The 18,433-nt window shown below is 39.4% G+C and overlaps 1 protein-coding gene across 1 annotated transcript in view; it reads right to left on the bottom strand.

Moving 5' to 3' along the window:
* CDKAL1 (CDK5 regulatory subunit associated protein 1 like 1) overlaps nt 1-18,433 on the bottom strand; it is a 427,425-nt gene that overhangs the window by 131,871 nt on the left and 277,121 nt on the right. The window contains exon 11 of the mRNA XM_056332411.1: nt 14,359-14,504. Within this exon, the coding sequence (XP_056188386.1) occupies nt 14,359-14,504 (146 nt within the window). The remainder of the gene's footprint in view (nt 1-14,358; nt 14,505-18,433) is intronic.

Here is an 18,433-nt window from a genome sequence, read left to right as displayed (position 1 = left end):
ACTTATTACCATGTAACTCCATAAAATATTTAAGACAGAAACCAATCAAGAATGCAAATCGTAACACAATCACGTTCGTTTTTATATAAAATGTTACCATTTTTGAAGACAAAACCAGACAATGACCTTCTCTTTGTGCAGGACCCTGAAATACTCTGGCAAAGCACTAACTATTCTGTTCACCAAAGTCTAAAGGAGATTATGATAAATAGCAACAAGGACTCATTTTCTGCACCAAGGTGTATTGGGTTTGCGTGGCAAGGTTTTGGTAGCGGGGGGCTACAGGGGTGGTTTCTGTGAGAAGCTGCCAGAAGCTGCCCCCATGCCTGATGGAGCCCACGCCAGCGGCTCCCAGGCAGACCCACCGCTGGCCACGACCGAGCTCAGCAGCGATGGTGGCAGCGCCTCAGGGATAACGCTTTTAAGAAGGGGAAAAAAACCCTCTGGAATGGCAACTGCAGCTGGAGAGAAGAGTGAGACTATGTGAGAGCTGCAGACACCCAGCTCAGTGCAGGAGGAGGACACAAGGCGCTCCAAGAGCCAGAGCAGAGATTCCCTGGCAGCCCGTGGTGAAGACCATGGTGAGGCAGGCTGTCACCCTCAGCCCAAGAAGGTCCATGGTGGAGCAGATCCCCACCTGCAGCCCATGGAGCCCATGGTGGAGCAGATCCCCACCTGCAGCCCACTGAGGTCCATGGTGGAGCAGATCCCCACCTGCAGCCCATGGAGGATCCCACACCAGGGCAGGGGGTGCCCGAAGGAGCCGTGACCCACAGGCAGCCCACACTGGGCCAGCTCCTGGCAGGGACGGTGGCCCAGTGGGCAGAGGAGCCCAGGCTGGGGCAGGGCTGGGGACCCCGCAGGGACCCCCTGGGGCCGGCTGGGCCTGCGGGGCTGTGCCCTGTGGGGGACCCACGCTGGGGCAGGGGGGGAAGGGCTGCAGCCCTGGGAAGGACTCATCTTGGAGAAGGCCATGGAGAACTGTCTCCCAGGGAGGGACCCCACGCTGGGGCAGGGGCAGCGTGAGAAGCCCTACTGCTGAGGAAGGAGCAGCAGAGACATCACGCAATGAACTGCTCGCAGCCCCATCCCTGTCACTGCGCTGCGGGGGGGGGGGGGCGGCGATACGCTATGTCATAAATCTGGAGTTATCTGGAAAGGCAAACGTACAACAATTCAGTTACTAGTAGTAAAATCACATCATTTGCTACAACTTTTGTTTACTGTGTCCACTGGATTTTGAATTAAGCCACACATGTAAACTTCTCTTCATTACATACAACATTTTCCACACATCTGGGTTTCTGGTTTTTACTATGAATCCATAGTTTGGGAATGGTTTCAATTTGTATGGATTGTTGTTATGTCCACACTTTCAAAATTTTTAATGCCTTATTATTGATATGGAGTCACTCTGCTTCAAGTTAAAAACTTAATCTAATATAAAGAGAAGTTGATACAACACTGGGAGGCAGCTGGTAGGTAGGACCCAAGAGAATTTTCAGAGCAGATGGGCTGAATCCGATATGGACTGAATGGAGGAACAATCCTGTTCCTAAACCCGCTTGTATGCAGATTCAGAACTGTCCTGCTTATTAGGAAAGAAACAGAATATGGAAAACTAAACAGTAAAGTTTCACCTATATTCTGTTTAGCTGATATGTGCTGAGAGGGGTTAATACGAAGCCACCTAGAAAAGATATGAAAGTAGTTCAATTTCAGCAAAACGCTCCAAAGTAGTTAACATTTAAAAAATGTCAACAAATTAATAATTTTGTGCAGGAGTTTAACAAGTATTTGATGATCATCTACCATCATAAGGAGGTAAGAAAATAACCTGAACAAGTGGCAGGCAACACGGCTTCTCATTTTCTTTCATCTTAAATTTGTGCTAAAAACGATCCTCCAGGGGAAGCACAATTACTCCCTGCTAATTTCTAATTAATGCCAACTGTCCAGGGATCACAGGCTTACACCCATGGGAGAATACAAGGTTAAAATTACCTTCTGCTGTGTGAGAGAGAAACCTTACCTCCCAACAGTCCCCAGGTACATACATAGAGTTGTGCAAGCCCTAACAAAAAAATTAAGGGAGGATGATATCCACATGCATAGGTACATGTTAAGAAGTATAAAGAAAGCAGATAAATAAATAAAAAGCCAAGTATTTTAAATGTGTTTCCCTGTTCTATGGCATGTGTGAACAACAGTGATTAGGAAGTAGAATGACTCAAAGATATTTGGCTTCAATTACATGAGGCTGTCAATGCTGAAATAGTGCTTTGCACTATTAAATAGCACTCTGCAAATTAGGGCTAGAGAATATCTGTTTGAAAGATACAGAAAATAATTTTAGGTAGTATCTATTCTAGTGATTTAAATACACTTTAACATTTCAAGACAGCTTTTAAAAGTTTTCTTAGAAGAGCTTCTGCACTGAGGATCAGACTTACAGAACATTTTCCCTTCTAGTCTTAGAAGAACTTGGGACACGGTTAGTATTACTGCCGTGCTTAAATTCATAATTTATGACCACAGTCAAATGTTTAGGTGTTTAACTAAAATTAAGTCAATCCATAACAATGCATGCACCCAAGTACAACGCTGATAAAAGTCACAAAACCATGCCCAAACTTTTGATTAGTTCCTTATTCTACAGGGTTTCATTTACAAATTATTTTAAACATATTTTTGCTGATAACTATACTGGGTAAAGAAAACTTCTCTCCCACAACACTGAACTTACAACACACTGCTGCACCCATAATAATCATTTTATATACCGACACACACAAAATTAAGGCACATAAATTGTATTTACTAAATACAGCCACCAGAAAAAAAGCAAACCCCAAAACACATCCCCTGCATTTTCCACTTGGGTGGATTTAAATTCCAATTTTCCTTTGTCTGTGTCTTGTCACATATTGTCGCACCTATTCTGCTTATCACGCAAGATCATAATAAACTATGGTGAAAGTAACTTCAGACCCCAATTCATACGCAGATGCCAGTGGCTGATACAACGCCATGGCAGAACTCCCCAGCCATCATTCCTGACTGCCTGGAAAATACCTTCCACTACACAGTGCGCATGGGCTAGTACCACGAGAGCTACATAAAGGAAGATGTCAAGTAGGTAGGGAAGCAGAAAGGAAGCAAAGATAAAAAGGTGATTTAGAGAAACCCTATTTGCTTCCTCCGGTTTGGAAACGAGAAACGTTTTAGAGTACCATACCATTAAAAAAGAGGAATCTACTGCCATGTTTTTTCCAAGCTGTTACGATTTTATAACCAATGTCAGTGATCACACAATCATAAACTGAAATTAACACAACCAAGCAAAGCATGTGTTTTATCCTCCTGCATTCCAAAGCGTGTAGGTACACAGTATGTGACAGACGTGGACGAAATGAAACAGAAGTCTGGTTCCTCAAGAGTTCAGCGTTAGAACCAGTGTTACCAGGTATTCCGTCTAATGGAGGTGGGGGAGGTCCAGGAGAATGTGCTATGTGGAAAAACAGTTTGCTGGCCACACTTCAGAGTCCAGCCGGATGCCTTGGCAATTTTTAGGATTGAGTTTGTGAGTCCTTCAGTCCGCGGCGTGGGAGCGGCCACCCCAGTACCGTAGAGAGATGCCACCAGCCTTGCTCAGCCCTGACCCATGGCTGCCTGCCTCTTGCTCCCTGGAGCCTGGGAAATGGCCACCCTCTGACAGGACATCTCTCGCCAAGCACTAGGGCTGAAAAATAACTGTGACCAGTAAGTGTGGGATGTACAAGCACAGATACAGCTGTAGAGCTCCAAATGACCGCAGGACCTGTTCTTCAGATGCGGTTTTACTGTTTACTGCTGTAAATAAGCTGAAGGCTCATGCTGAAATTGAATTTAACAAAAATCCTTCAGTGGAGATAAACAGTTCAGAGAGATCAGAACCTGTCTTTAATATGAAGCTTTTTGTGGGACACTGATTCAAATCCACCAGGGTTAGCAATGCCCAGAAGTTATTACCCCAGGGGTGACTGTGAGTCTGTACGGAATCGTGTTCTGATCTCAGAAGTTGTCTCTCCTGCTAAGGGTCATGGCTCATTTGAAGGCCAAGCAAGGGAGACATCTCACACAGCATCCAGAAGACAATTAATTTCTATGACCTCTGGGTTTTGCCAATAAATATTTTATCCAGATTTAAGAAGAAATGGAGACACTCCAGCTTTATGTTCTCCTGTGCATATGGTGTTTGGACACAGTAACTTATTTTCCAGCTTGAACTTGCAACTGAATCACAAATTTCTGGTAAGTGTATTGACAAGAATTTACATTGCTTCTTGTGCCTTTACATACGACCATATGTGCATTATTGTCCTCCTGATATGAAGTAATTTAACACCTGTATTGTAGCAATTTCTCCTACTAAACAAAATGAGAATTCTACATCATGATGAGAAACAAAACATAAAGATAAAAAACTGTCAAGTGCAAGCGATAAGCGATTCAGTTGTGGAAAATAAACTTTCACTACTCTTCTGCATGAACCTTTTAAAATGTCAGGTTTGCACTTACTTTGCCATGTAATAAGTGAGAACTTTACAACTATAAATTTCACTCTCATTATAAAGAGGTGAAACATCAACTCATGAGTAGAATTTACAGACCAATATAAGATGCACATGAATATGAAGCTGAGGTTCCCCAAAGTAATTTATATCATAGCCCACAAACAAATGTATACAGAAAACTTCTGGGTAGCAGAATTATCACGTCTCTTGCATGCAATGGTGTTTTAATTGTATAGCTATACTTTTAAAGAGGTTTAACAACTTCTGTGTATTTGCACTTACTAGTTTTCATCATTTCAGCATTTTAGGGTTACAGAAGATAACTATTAAAGGTACTTATCAGCTACAGAAGTATTGCATTTTTTATTTCTTCAATCATTCTTTCCAACATACTTTCCCTGAAAGCTTGACACAAATGTAACTTCACTCAGTTCTAATCAGCTGGCCAGCTACCACCTTCATCAAAAATTCTTTTGTGCCATATTGTTCTATACAATCAAAATAATATGGCTTACAAAATTCATTTCTTTCTTAGCACTATGCTGAAAATCAGAAAAATGTATACACGTAAATGAAGAAATACTTTATTTTTTTAAATGTCTTGAATCTGAAAATTTTATACCATCATCAGAATTTTCACATCTGAGCACTGTAAGGTAGACACATGATGCATCTTATATTTGTATGTGTGCTAATATGCTAACACATTAAATACTTAAGTAGCTTAACGCATGTTTGGAAATCTTAAATGCTCAGCAGCAAATTAAACCCAAGAACTATATGTCAAATCAATCTGTTATTAAGCAAATAAACATGAACTGAAGTTCTTATTGTTTTAAAAACAAATTAGACTCCCCCCAGTTCCATTCTAAGTTCTGACCTAGATGTACATTTCCTTCCTTTCAAACGTACTACAGATTTCATATCACTACTTCCAAAAAAACACATTCACGTGCCCCCAGGGAGAAAAGAAAAAAGAAAAAATATACCATCTTGCTACACTTAAGAAACTGGGAATTGGATGCACTTTACTAATTCCTACTCTTCTCGTCTAACAACAATCCCGCTAGGATTTTGCAGAAAAAAACTGTAGATAAGATTTCCCAGAAAAAGGAAAGCCTAACCATAACTACATACAGAAAGTACCACTCTAAACAACTTCAGCAGTTATATTTACTAAAAGAAGTAAGCCAGCTTCTATGACGTGTAAAATAATAGGACTAAATATTTATTTCTATGTATTTAATAAGGAAGCACATCTTTTGTCTCCAGCAACTGTTCAAAAAAGTATTCCTCCAAAATTTGGCCAAAGCAGAACATCACAGTGTTGTGACCTCAAAGCATCTGAAGGACAAGTGTCCTGTGTGCCCGCTAAGCCAGCACCCAGAGCAAGCTGTGCTCATCCCAGGCTCTCCCCAGGCTTCACCTTCCAGCTTCTACTACGGGAGTGGAACAGTAGCTGGAGAGCCAGAAAAAAACCCCAACCTTCTCACAACAATTCTCTATCTCTGGAAAAATATGTGTATTAATTAGAAGGGAATGCTGTAAAAGAGCAGAACCATGCACATGCTGCTTAAACACGACAGCAATGCAGAACTGAATTGCTCCAGAAGCTGAAGAGGCTTCAAATCAAAAAATATGGAGCATATAGATGTTTTGAAATCATAGTTTCCTAAACAGTATCTTCGCAAAAATAAACAGGCTGAAGTTACATTTAGTGCCATCTGATCTTCAAAGCCGTCTGTAACTTTAGAATTACTCTATGGTAACATCACAGAGCGTGACTCAACGCGGACCTCAGTATTTGCATGTGTACATCCTCAGGCTAAGTATGTTCAGCACATGAACCAGCAACACGGTAAGCCACAAGAAAATGGGAACTGCAGCCACACGCCTGCTGTGAGGTTGGGCAAATACTGTAGCTGTAGGATACACACATGCAGAAAACAAATATTTATTAAAAAGAGTACTGTTACCATGTCATGCACTGCGTATCTGCTCAAAAAAGGTATGATTCTCTTTAAGAAACACAGATTCTGAAAAACGACCATGGTGAACTGTCAAAGAAATATCCCCATGGGCTTTTAGCTTTATTTTCCCACACATATAAAAGACCTGTAACACCCCTAATTAATGATAGCCATACCCGTGTGCTATAGTCCTCTGAGCTGACTCAGTCACTTTCCTTATGGAACAGTTCTAGGTCCGTGCACTTTACAATCTCATTTAAACCTGAATTCAGTTGGCTGGAAGAAACAATTGGCATGAAAAGGTAAGCAAGGACGAGCATAACAGTGAACAGCAAATATTTGTGTTGGTTTGGTTTTTTTTTTAAGTATCTTACGGGAACCAAATGCTTGTCTTTTATATTAATTACAGTTATTAAGAACAGAATCTAGTGTAAAAATACTACACACACTTCACTCCCAACTCTTCTTGTGGGTACACGACTAAGTAAAACCTAACTACTTTTAAGGAAACATCCCTGAAACTTCAGAAAACCCATTGCACCATTACTTGCATACACTTTAGAGTAAATAACTTGTAAAGTGAGACACAAAACAGTGCTCCCAGTAGGAAAAAGTCACACTATATCAAAGGAAATTATTTTTATTGATCTTTAAGATTCTAAAAGGAGAAAACCTGAACTTTTAGAGAACACTGTCTTTAAAACTTCTGCTATACACCCTGTGTGTTTTCAAAAGACTTCTGTCAAGCTAGAAACACAAGTGAGGCTGGTTTTTTTCAGTCATACAGCCACAGACTTTAGTAATTTTTTATCTATACACACATATAATAAAGTAAAGGCTGTAAAGGGAACTTGACAAACATTCACGTTGTTCAATACAGACAAACCACAGCTAACTTGTTATTAAGAGACATTTTTTTTAAGTGCCTATAGTAAAGTTCTACAAGTAACAACCGCAACAAGTCTAACGCAATTTCCACATTACCCCAACTTCAGCTGCAGGTTTTTGTTCACCTTCCAGCAAATGATGTTTTCCCCCAGCACTGTTACAGAATGAGTTTAATGGTCAGACTTTACAAGGCATGAGACCACCAGAAGTATAAGAAAGCATGCACTTCTGGCAGCCACTGTCCTGACACACAAGCAACAGAATAACTCAAAGCCTACAGCCCAGAAAACTCTAATATCCTTGATGCATTTGGCATGCAAGACTATGCTATAAAATGGTGACTAGCAATTTATAAAGTGGCAACAGATCTAATGATGTGAACCACGGCAGTGAGAGGTCTCTCCATGAACTAACTGAAATCTGATTCAACAATCTGTAAAACAGTGAAGACATGAGATTAAAAAAATGCAGATATTTGTAAGCAGCCTTTCTTCCCTTCATCCATTCCTGCTTCCAGGAGATCTTCTCAGTATATCCCCTTGCTGGAAAATACAGGTACAGTAGCATTTGCTGAAGAAAGGGCAAAGTGCAGTACAAGCCAAAATGGAAAGATTGCCCTCCTAAAACAACATTCAGCTTGGTTGGAGTAATGTTAAAGCAACAAAAAAAAGCTATCCTGGAATGCCTAATGTTCGTCTCTCCCCAGTCAGTACCAAAGAAAAACATACTTTTTAAATTTAGGTAGTTAGACGTCACCAAATATTCAAAATATCCTATTGAAATCAATGGATCTGCAAGTGTTCAGCACCTTTGAAACTTCTCACCTACTTGTACCAATTTCCATGACCTTGTGAATCAAATGCAAGGCAGGAAGACTTATAAATTTAGCAGCTGGTTTATTTGAGACCAAATTTACATTTCATGACATCTAAAGACAACTAATCCTGTGGTAAAAGCAGCTTGTAGTCCACCAGAGATTACACCACTGATTACTAGGGTGAGTCCAGACACAAACTTAAACCTACTTTTGTGCTGTGTCTGTTTGGTGGAAAAAAACCCCATGTTTTAGTTTTTGGTGTCAATTCAATACTTTTTACAAACACTCAATTCATTTAAAACACCAAAAAAAGAGACACGCATTTGGTAAAGTGATTAGCTCAGACTCCAAGCGTAGACAAAAGACAAAGAGTCTAGAGACTGAGGTATAAAATTACAGATAAGTACCAAATAGACTCAGCAATTTCTTAGCAGAAAACTTCATAAGGATTTTAAACAGATGACATTTGCATTTGCAGTAGTTAGACTGACAGAACAGATGTACTAAAACCCATTAAAAAAAAGCCTAAATCTGAAAGACTTGTCACGGTTTGTTAGGGCCGCAATTTGCACATCTGCAAAATGAGCTCAGCGGTGTCTCTCCCTGAGAAACAAACGCGCATTTTCAGAGAGAAAGTGAAACACATTCATGCTGAAAAAAACCCCCAAAAAACAAAAAACCAAAAAGCGAGGGAGCTGTTCCAGTCTACTTCATAATTACCTGGATTTTGAAAGCGAGTAGGAAAATGTATATAAAAATAGTAAATGGTTATTTTAGAATTATTCTACTTACTGCCTTCAAATTCTAGTTTCAGTAACTGGCAGGGTAACGATGAAGACAATACTACTGCCACAAGACCTGGGGTAGCTTCATAACCGCAGGTCGTCTGGAATAGCTGCTAATTTGATGATGACTCATTTAGCTGTTTACCTTTCAATGTGGACTTAATAATATTTAAGAACTAACTACATGGATATCTTTTGGAAAAAACCACAGTTACAAATTAACTACAGTGCTTGGAATTTTCTTGATCATCCAAGTAATAGTATTTAGAAACAAACTTTTGGGAAGATACTTCTTCCCTGTTCATGATTTTGGTAAAAAATCAGAAAATAGAGAAAATCTTTGAGCAGAAGACTTCTGGATGGCAAGATGCTCGCACAAGAAATACAGAGAGAGACCGTGACAAACAGCTGATTGCCTACATAAGCTTTTATGGTACGTGTTACGATGCCCAGATAAGAACAAGGTTGTAACAAAAGGCTAGAATCTGGGAAACAAATTACTGCTTGAGCAATTGCTCCGAAAGGCGAGAGCAGCCATACTGAAGCATACTGGACAAAATTCTAGTGAGAAAGCGGAATGGGAAAAGTGTCGGCCAGACACTCCAACACTACTGTGAAAGCCAAGGCCAAGGTGGATACGGAGCGCAATGGGGAGCCCACCTTGCTCCAGCCACACCGCTCTACCCCGAGCTGCCTGTCCCAACCGCCGAGCCGCTGCAGCCTGTGCCGCTGCAGCAAGAGACAAAAGTCACGGCAGATCAAAAGAAACGCGAGGCAGTCACTGCTGAATCCCCCAAAATCCTTAAACACAGAGTTAGGAGGTGGCCTAGGAAGCTGCTGAAGCTACCATCTGATGGCTGAGCTCCTTGTAAAGCAACACGGAGGAAGGGGGCTTCCCTGAAGCCAGCTGTCCCCAAGGACTACATTACACCTTCTCTCCATTTGGACAATTATCTCCACCTTTTTTCAGATGTTCAGCAGCTGTCTGGAATTGCTGGGCAACTAAAATTTGAGTTTACACCCGAGTGATTAATCTTCATTCAAGCTCACGACTTATTTTCCCCTGCACCCATTTACTTTTCGTCCTTTACTCTTTTTCCAACTGCTTGTAATTATGTACCTACATATACTGAAAAATTGATACCTGATTACTGCTAAAAGTAACAGAGGTTAGGGCTGCTTGCTAGCAGGTCTGATTTTAATGGAGGAGAGAGAAATAGCGCAAAAAAGAACAGGACTTTCTGCCTGACAGAACTGTAGCTTCTCCCCTCTGGCAGCCTAAGCTCTGGCTTTCAGATGACACTGGAAAGCTCAGACGTTTCCAGTACGAATTATGAGACAATCTCAAGGGAACAGCAGCAGCAGCCACCCACAATTAATATTATGCTTCTCAGAACACAAACAAAAACAAATTGCAAGGGAAACCCAGCTTTCCTCAGCATTATGCTATTTCCCAAACCAGAAAGGTATAGTGTTTCAGCCTAGCTCTAAATTTCCCTCCCTTTTTTATTCATCTAAATTTTGGTTTTGCAATTTTCTTACTTTATCAAGAAGCAGTAATAGGGAAAGATTAATACAAACTTTGTCAAACATCATACTCGCTTCACAAACCAGAAAGGTAAGAGAATACAGTACGGTCAACAACAGCAAACAAGGAATTTGGAAAGCACATTACCAGTCTAAGGGTTTATTTAAATGGGTATATATTCACATTGCTGATTTTTCAAGCAATTACAGAATATGACATTCAGATCTCAGGTTTCTTTGACTAAAATATATTCCAGTTGTTTGCTTTTATCAGCAAAAGTAAATTTCAGGGGATTAACTTTCAAAACTTCGAGGTAATTAAAGCAGTCTTGCTCTTTTTGCAACTACAAACATCACCTTTTAGAAAATATAATTTATGCTGAATCTTGAAAGTTGAGATCACATGAAAAACAACTCACATTTTGATATAACAACACAACAAGAAGACTAGAACACAGCTAGAAGAACACAGCTAGAAGACTTTCTGATACAGGAGTAGATTGGTCTCTGGGTTAAATTTACAAAGCCGCAATCTCTAAAGATCTTGCACTTAGTTGCAAACACATTGAAATTAGTATCTCACCCAGGAATCGGGAATTGCGAGATTCCTAATGACTATGGACTAGGGCACTAGTCCCCCCAGACGATGCACAGGTTGTACAGGGTCACCTTCTAAATTAATCAGCGCATCCTCATTTCCTCTATGCTGTTGCTCTCCAACATAGTTTACAAATAAATTCTCTGTAAATATATATATACACACACATATCGTATCCGTAGATCAGCTACTGACCTATCAACTGCAAAACAGTATTTTTCTGAATATCTGAATTTTCAGTGCAAAAAAGTACAACATAACAAAGAAGGAACTATTTAAAAAGGATAAACCAAGACTTCTGCAGTTCAGTTTTTCAGTTGAATGTATTTGTTTGGCTGGCCTTATATTCTATACTTTTGCTACTGTTCTTCATAATAAGCCAAAAATGTTGTCACCTGGCTGGGGAGAGTGGCCCTAAAAACCAAAGCGATGCATATCAAAAGACTGCAGTAGAACATCAATATTCATTAAGTTACTTTCTAGGGTTCCTGCCTGAAGAAAGAGTCCTCAAAGAGAAGAAAAAAGTGACACGTCTAACTTCACAGTCTCAGAGGGTCTAGAATGCTCCATTCTTTTTTTAAAAAGTGAGATTCAGTGCAAAAAGTAATAGCTTTGGAGTACCCTAGCTTCTCGGTGAGGCGCTCTGTGCTCAGCAGGAGGTGGGTAACACCCGCTCACCGAGGGAGCCAGCTCCGCAGCCAGTCCTGGCCCTCCAGAGGAGGAAAAGACCTTTGCTCCTTCTTCTGGGAGAAAAACGTCCCAGAGTGTTTTGTTGGCCTGACTGAGAAAAGAAGGATTCAGGAATCACTCGGTATCTTTGGGGTTCACAACCCAACAAGATGACAAGGCTCATTCCTTTCCTTCTTCCCTTCATTTTTCACTTGCCGTGCTTCATTTCTATTTGCTTAGGTGCTTGAACTCAAGTTAGTAAGCACTTAAATTATAACCGTATAATTCCTTGATGAGTGGCTTTTCTTCTTCAGCAGGTCAGCCTATGCAATTACGGGTTTAATAGAGTTTTAGGTGAAGATACTATCAGAGCAGATGTCACATTTTAGAGACAAAGGTGCCAGTTGGAATCTGCTGATAACACCCTGTACATTTTGTGTGTAGGAAGCTTCTAGATGACTTTATGGCCCTAGCAGTAGAAAAAGGAGATATAGGGGGTTCTACTTTTGCTTTATTTTTCCTTTTTGATAAATGGAAGATGGAAATAATCCCTTTGGCTATTAAAGTAGTTCAAACACATATTTAATTTTAGCTATTCTGGCTCTAGGCTCTGGGGTTGTCTGCAGCAATGTTAAGTCCTGGCAAAGTTTGTGCTGAGACCTTTATGGGAATATCTATACAGGAATGTAATAGCTGGCTGCTGCCATAAGAGGAGAGACTACAAATTAAGACACTATGCTCTTAAGTGCAAAGGGGGGGCAGGGAATTAATTTTACAGATGTGCACATGTTCAAATATCCAAAACATTTTCTCTGCCTTGCATAGCTTCCTCATCCTGATGCCATATGGTGCAAAGAATTTTCCATCTTAATATTTGGAGACTGTTTTCTAACAGGAACCACTAGATAATTTGGTAGTTTCTTAATAAGGAGGATAAGTAAAGTTTATTATTATTTAAAATTAAGATATCAAACCAATTATTTCTTCCTTGTTAAGTTCACTACAAAAAAGCCTGTGGAAAAAGACGTATGTCATAGATTACTGCATATTCAATGACCAGCTGTTTTAAATTTGGATATTAAGTAATTCACTCTTTTCTGTGTGTAAGAGCTGAATGATTTAATAAATTCCCATATGCCCCAACATGTGCCAGCTATACTAGGTTATCGAAAATCCAGATGCTGTTATGATAATAGATGCCAATTCTAAAACTACTGAAGAGAATAATGAATCCGCTTCAAGTCAACTAAGACATAAACTGACACAGTTCCCACTTAAGATACGTGGGAATACAATGTATCTGTTAATTAAAAACTAACTCGAACCCACAGTCACAGGAAAATTAAGTTCCAAGAAATCATGTGCATTTTTTAGGGTGGAAAATCAGTGTCCAATCAACCTGTATGAAGACAAGCAGCTCCACTCCATCAGCTGCCTGACAGGACACAGGCACATCTATAAACTACATCCTATAAACTACACAGAGTTTGCAAAGTAGATTCCATCGTGTCGCAGTTTGCTTTTCTTTCTTGCATATCATAATTCCCACGGAGCCCTTCGCATAATGCGTTCTACATAGGTAGGCTGCTGGATTTTCCAATGATCATGAAAAAGTGATTATGAAAATTTGATTCTTTTATGTGCAAGTATTTTAGTGCAATTTAAGAGTCGAAGGTACAACTCCACTAGCTTTAATTCATTTTAAACAAGCACACAAACAACAACAACAACAAAAAAATCAGATCAAGAGAGAAAGTAGCCAAACAAGGTAACAGAAATAATCCTCCAGACAGCTATTTTAAGGACAATCAACTATAGAAATATCCATCAAAATATGTCACTATTAAATTGTAAAAGGTATAAAGACTTCCTTGGATATTAAATTACCACTTGTAGTTACAAAAGCTTTGCAGGTGAATGTAACTACCATCTTCAGGTCAGCATAAGTAAACACATTGTGACACCCTCTTTTATTTCTCACTATTAGCTCTGTTCTAAAGGAAGTAATTTTGAAATAATCCTAGAAATCATCAGTCCCATAAGCAAGATTAGAGTATTACTATATCGATGTAAATGTGCATCAACTATAGGACAGAAAATACTTATTAAAGAAAAAACAAACAAAAAAAATCAACAAAACGCAAACCAACTCATTCACATTTGCTGGAGCTGGATCATCTCCAGTACACAAAGTATACAATGCTCAAAAGCCACATTAAAGACGACTTCAATAACTTCAACTTCAAGCAGTCTATATATAGTAGTTTAAGTATAAAAAAATAACACAAGAATGTATTATTTGAAAAAGATTAGGAATATATTGACAAATTAAAAGCATGTCATGCAGAGATTTAAGATGCTTATAAAAGCTCAAGCAAAGAGGCAAACCACATCAAGGGGCTTCCAGAAAACTCTTTGAAAGCTTAAAGAAGCGCATTCTTTTTCTTACCTTAATTATGAAGTTGCAAGTAATTGTGTTTTCAGCCACATGTTCTTGACATTGCAAAAAACCGGACACTGTTATTTTCTCAAATATTAGTAGACTTACTTTTCTTTAAGGAAATCCACTACTTGTTTGAAGTCTGCCACACAGTATTCTCTTTTCATGTCCATGAGCACACTGTCAGAGGCTGACTGGACTGGTATGTGCAGAAAAGCATATACTCTTGGATGGTTGAGTATCTTTGCCATTTCCTAAGAGTTATTAAAAAAGAAAGAATAAGCTTTAAAGCAGCATGGAAACAACACACAAAACTAATTTAAATTAATACATGGGCTAAGTAGCAGTAGTAATACTTCTGAAACCCAAACAATACTGAAACAGTAGGGACAGGTGAAAATACCTGGAAGTAATTTTGTTTTTTTTTAATTTGAAAATCAGAACAAAGCTATGGGGTTGCATTTCCTTTGAGATGGGGACAACATTCCCTACATAGTACTGGTTATTCAGTTAAAACAAAATTTTAGAAGCAAAGTATTGTGAAAGTTGGTGATTTCAGACAGTGGCTGTTTCCAATTTCAGAAGATGGCAGGGTGAGCTGCTCTCTTGACAGAGTCAAGTAAGTTCTCAGATACCAATAACAGAATGTCTCTAATTGGAGAACCCTTAAAGTTGGCAGTTTGCTAATTGAGGTGTATCTGGCCATTTGCAAACCTGCCCCAATACTGGTCTGAAATATGTTGCTTGTGTTATTTCAGAGATAAGACTCCAGGAGTTAAAGCTAAGTGGCTACAAAATGGATAGAACTAATCAGAGGGCAGCTAAAAGCATGGTGACATCTTGAAAAGAGACAAAGGATGTTATACATCTTGTACAAGTCCAAAAGGTCAGAAAGAAAACAAAGTAAAGGTAATAACAAAATGCAAACAGGACCCCAAATCAAAGCCAAACCAGCCCCGTGACTGAGGATTGGCAGGGTGGTGGAACGTGAGATGGAGAATAGATGATGGTGGTCACATTTCTTTCATTTTTCTTATTTATACAATTAAGGACATACAGTCTAGCAAGAAAATGTAAATATTTTTTTTAAAGTTGAGACAAAACGGCATCTAGATTAAGTGCAATATAGTACGATATGGCCTGTTAATCTTGACCTTGCAAAAAATAAGTGAACTCGGACAAAGAACCACATTATATGCCCGCTCAGTTTTGCACGGACGGTGTCCCCTTGCCCGGCCCACGGTGAGCACACAGGGCACTGCCGAGGGGCGAGCACCGCACTGCCTGCTCAGCTGCCCCTGCACTCTGCATGCTCCAGGCAGGCTCCTCCGACCATTTCTCCTTTCCACTTTGACAGCAGAGATACTATGTCTGACGACACATACTGCTGCCAGATTGAGTTGCGAGCTGCAATTATTTACAATTTCTTTCCAGATCATTAACCCGCAATATTTGTCACACATCTAGGTTTCCCCTCTGTTTTTACAAAGTTGGCCTAGGTTGTTCAAAGAGAAGGTAAATACCCTTGTACCTTTCCACTTTCAAGCACCCTCCTTTAAAAAGCATTGACTTTTAGCGCAAGAAATAAAAACCACTCTCTCGACACACACCTCTCATCTGACCAACATCTGTGTGTAAAACCCCAGCTCTCCCAAATCACTTTTGAAAGCCGTTCTGAAAGTTTCTAAGATCCTATTACATAAATGCCTAAGAGAAGTGGTTACATTATTCAGTGGAATATCTACTCAGGTACGTAAAGCAAACATTACAGTAATGACTAACGATAACGGAGGGCATACCGTTCGATGCACAGAAAGGCTGTGTGCAGTGAACCCGGCTTCTGGCTTCATGAATAAAAGAGTACAGAAAAGGCCACCATGCACCCATACAAACTTGATGTGTCTGTTTCAAATGGAATCATTTGCCTATGCCCTTAATAATTCTTTCAGGTGTTCAGCTACAATCTATTTGCAAAATGAAACTGTGTAAAATAAAGTAACAAAATGAGGAAAACTTTCCTTCTCTTTCAAGTGTTACAAAATACTGTTAAATGTAGTTCATATGAAGCATCCTAGTAGTCATCTGTGATTTTTTTTGCTTATCAGTAATAAAATATGTTTCTAAAATATGAGAAATGGCAAAAGGGCTGGACCCTAAGCTATGTACCACAAGCCTATTATTCTGCTTATCTCTGTTCAAAGCACTTCAATCTTCAAAACCAGATTTATAAGAAACCAATAAAAGTCAAGTTTCATAGTATGTTTGTGAATCTGCCAAGTTGTTAAAAATAACTCACCCAATAACACAGGAAAAAATTTAATTCTTTCTCACTCCTCTCAAATTTGGCATCTTCTGAATAACAGCCTCTTCAATATGTGACCACTTTGTGAATTCTTTCTGAAGGTAATAAAGTATTTATTAGAATTCTAGCTACAAAAGTGCTGGTTTATTCCAGGTTTTGTAAGGATGAGAATCATTTGATAGGAAAAAAATGGATTTCTATCCCATACAAACATGGGGAATATTACATTTAAAAATTTAAGATTTTGTTCTTTCCCCTTTGCATTTATACTAAACCACACTTACTTTTTAAGCGTTTTTCTAACCTTAAAATAGGGATTGATTCTTTCCATCATAGTAGCCACTTTTTTTGTTTACAAAATTAGCCACACATTGCAGGCCAACAGGAACTAATAACTATAATAATAAAAGAAGGATAACTACCTTCTATTCACCTGTGTTAAAGACACCATACATTGCAAAGAATAAGAAAGTACTTTGTTTTACCACAAAGTTTTGAGTTTTGAAGTCACCAGTGAGGAAATTCTCTAATTATGGGAAAATGTTGGTTTTATTTGTCCTCCTCTCTTCTTTGCATTAAAAAAAAAATATATGAAAATTTTCCTGCTAAGTATGAAACGTGAAAACCAAATCCTAACATCTAAAACCTGCTTTCCTATCTGGAGGATCTGAGAAAAACATCCAGCCAATTCCCAACTCACTAGCTGCTTATCTTAGAGCAACACGCAGAATCCTGCTGGTCTCCCATCTGATCTGCTCCAGCAGGATGCGGCCAAGAGGGAGCTGGCAGCTCCACTTTCTGTGAGAGGAACTACACCGATAGTGCTCAGCAGCCACAGTTAAACAAGCCTCCAGCCAGAACTGCTCCTTCTAGTCATTCCCCATTTATGGAAAAAAGAAATCACATGGCTTCTGCAATCACTAGTGTCGGTATCTCTCAGGGTTAATGACAACTATTGTCATTGGAAGTCATTTCCCTCGGTTCTGTACGAACGGGACACAAAATGCCTGGCATTAACTAATAAAACTTTTCAACTGTCCCTACAGTTCCCTGTATGCAGTAAGAGCCAGGAATATAAGCTCAAATATATTATTGACTAGTCCAATGGATCATCATCTTTTAGGGAGACGCACATCAGTCCCTCAATATCAATGATCTTGCATTCTTTAGAGAGTAAATGGCTTGCCATACCATCAGAAATGCACATACAACACACCCCTTACATATCTGGAAACCCTAACGCAGCCCAGCTGCTGTGGTCACCAGTTCCAGCTACGTTCTAGACACGCCAAGTTCCTTCTAGAGAAGACGAGGTTGCAAACAACTCATTCTACTGTGATGTGCTTTCTTTGCTTTCTTTCTATGTCAAAAGCTACACAAAATATGCTGCATGTGCTTTAAGCACTGAAGTCCTATTGAGTACATTCCTCTATCTGCAGGCATAGATGTGAATAAAAGCTCCTACTAATAATCTGTTTTCTTACCAAGTACTTCAGGACCATAGCTATTAACTTGGTGAATTTAGCAGAAGACAAATTATTAACACAAGACAGAAATACCTGATGACCGACTGTTTCTTCGTAATTGACTTTTAAGTACCACTGGTGTTCTCAAATTTACCTTTTATAACCAGAAACTTGGTTTAGCAGAATTTAGCAGAACACAAATTATTATTAACACAAACTGAACAGAAGATAGAAATACCTGATGACCGACTGTTTTTTCGTAACCCACTTAAGTACCACTGGTGCTCTCAAATTTACCTTTTATAACCAGAAACCTGGAGTGCACGGTTCAGAAGGAAACAGAATAATGAACTAAACAGAACTTCTGCATGATTACATCAGAAATCTGGATAAATCAATCTTCCAAACTTTTCAA

This window comes from Falco biarmicus, chromosome 3 (assembly GCF_023638135.1).
Source record: "Falco biarmicus isolate bFalBia1 chromosome 3, bFalBia1.pri, whole genome shotgun sequence".
NCBI lineage: Eukaryota > Metazoa > Chordata > Aves > Falconiformes > Falconidae > Falco > Falco biarmicus.
This window is presented reverse-complemented; position numbering and strand designations above follow the sequence as displayed.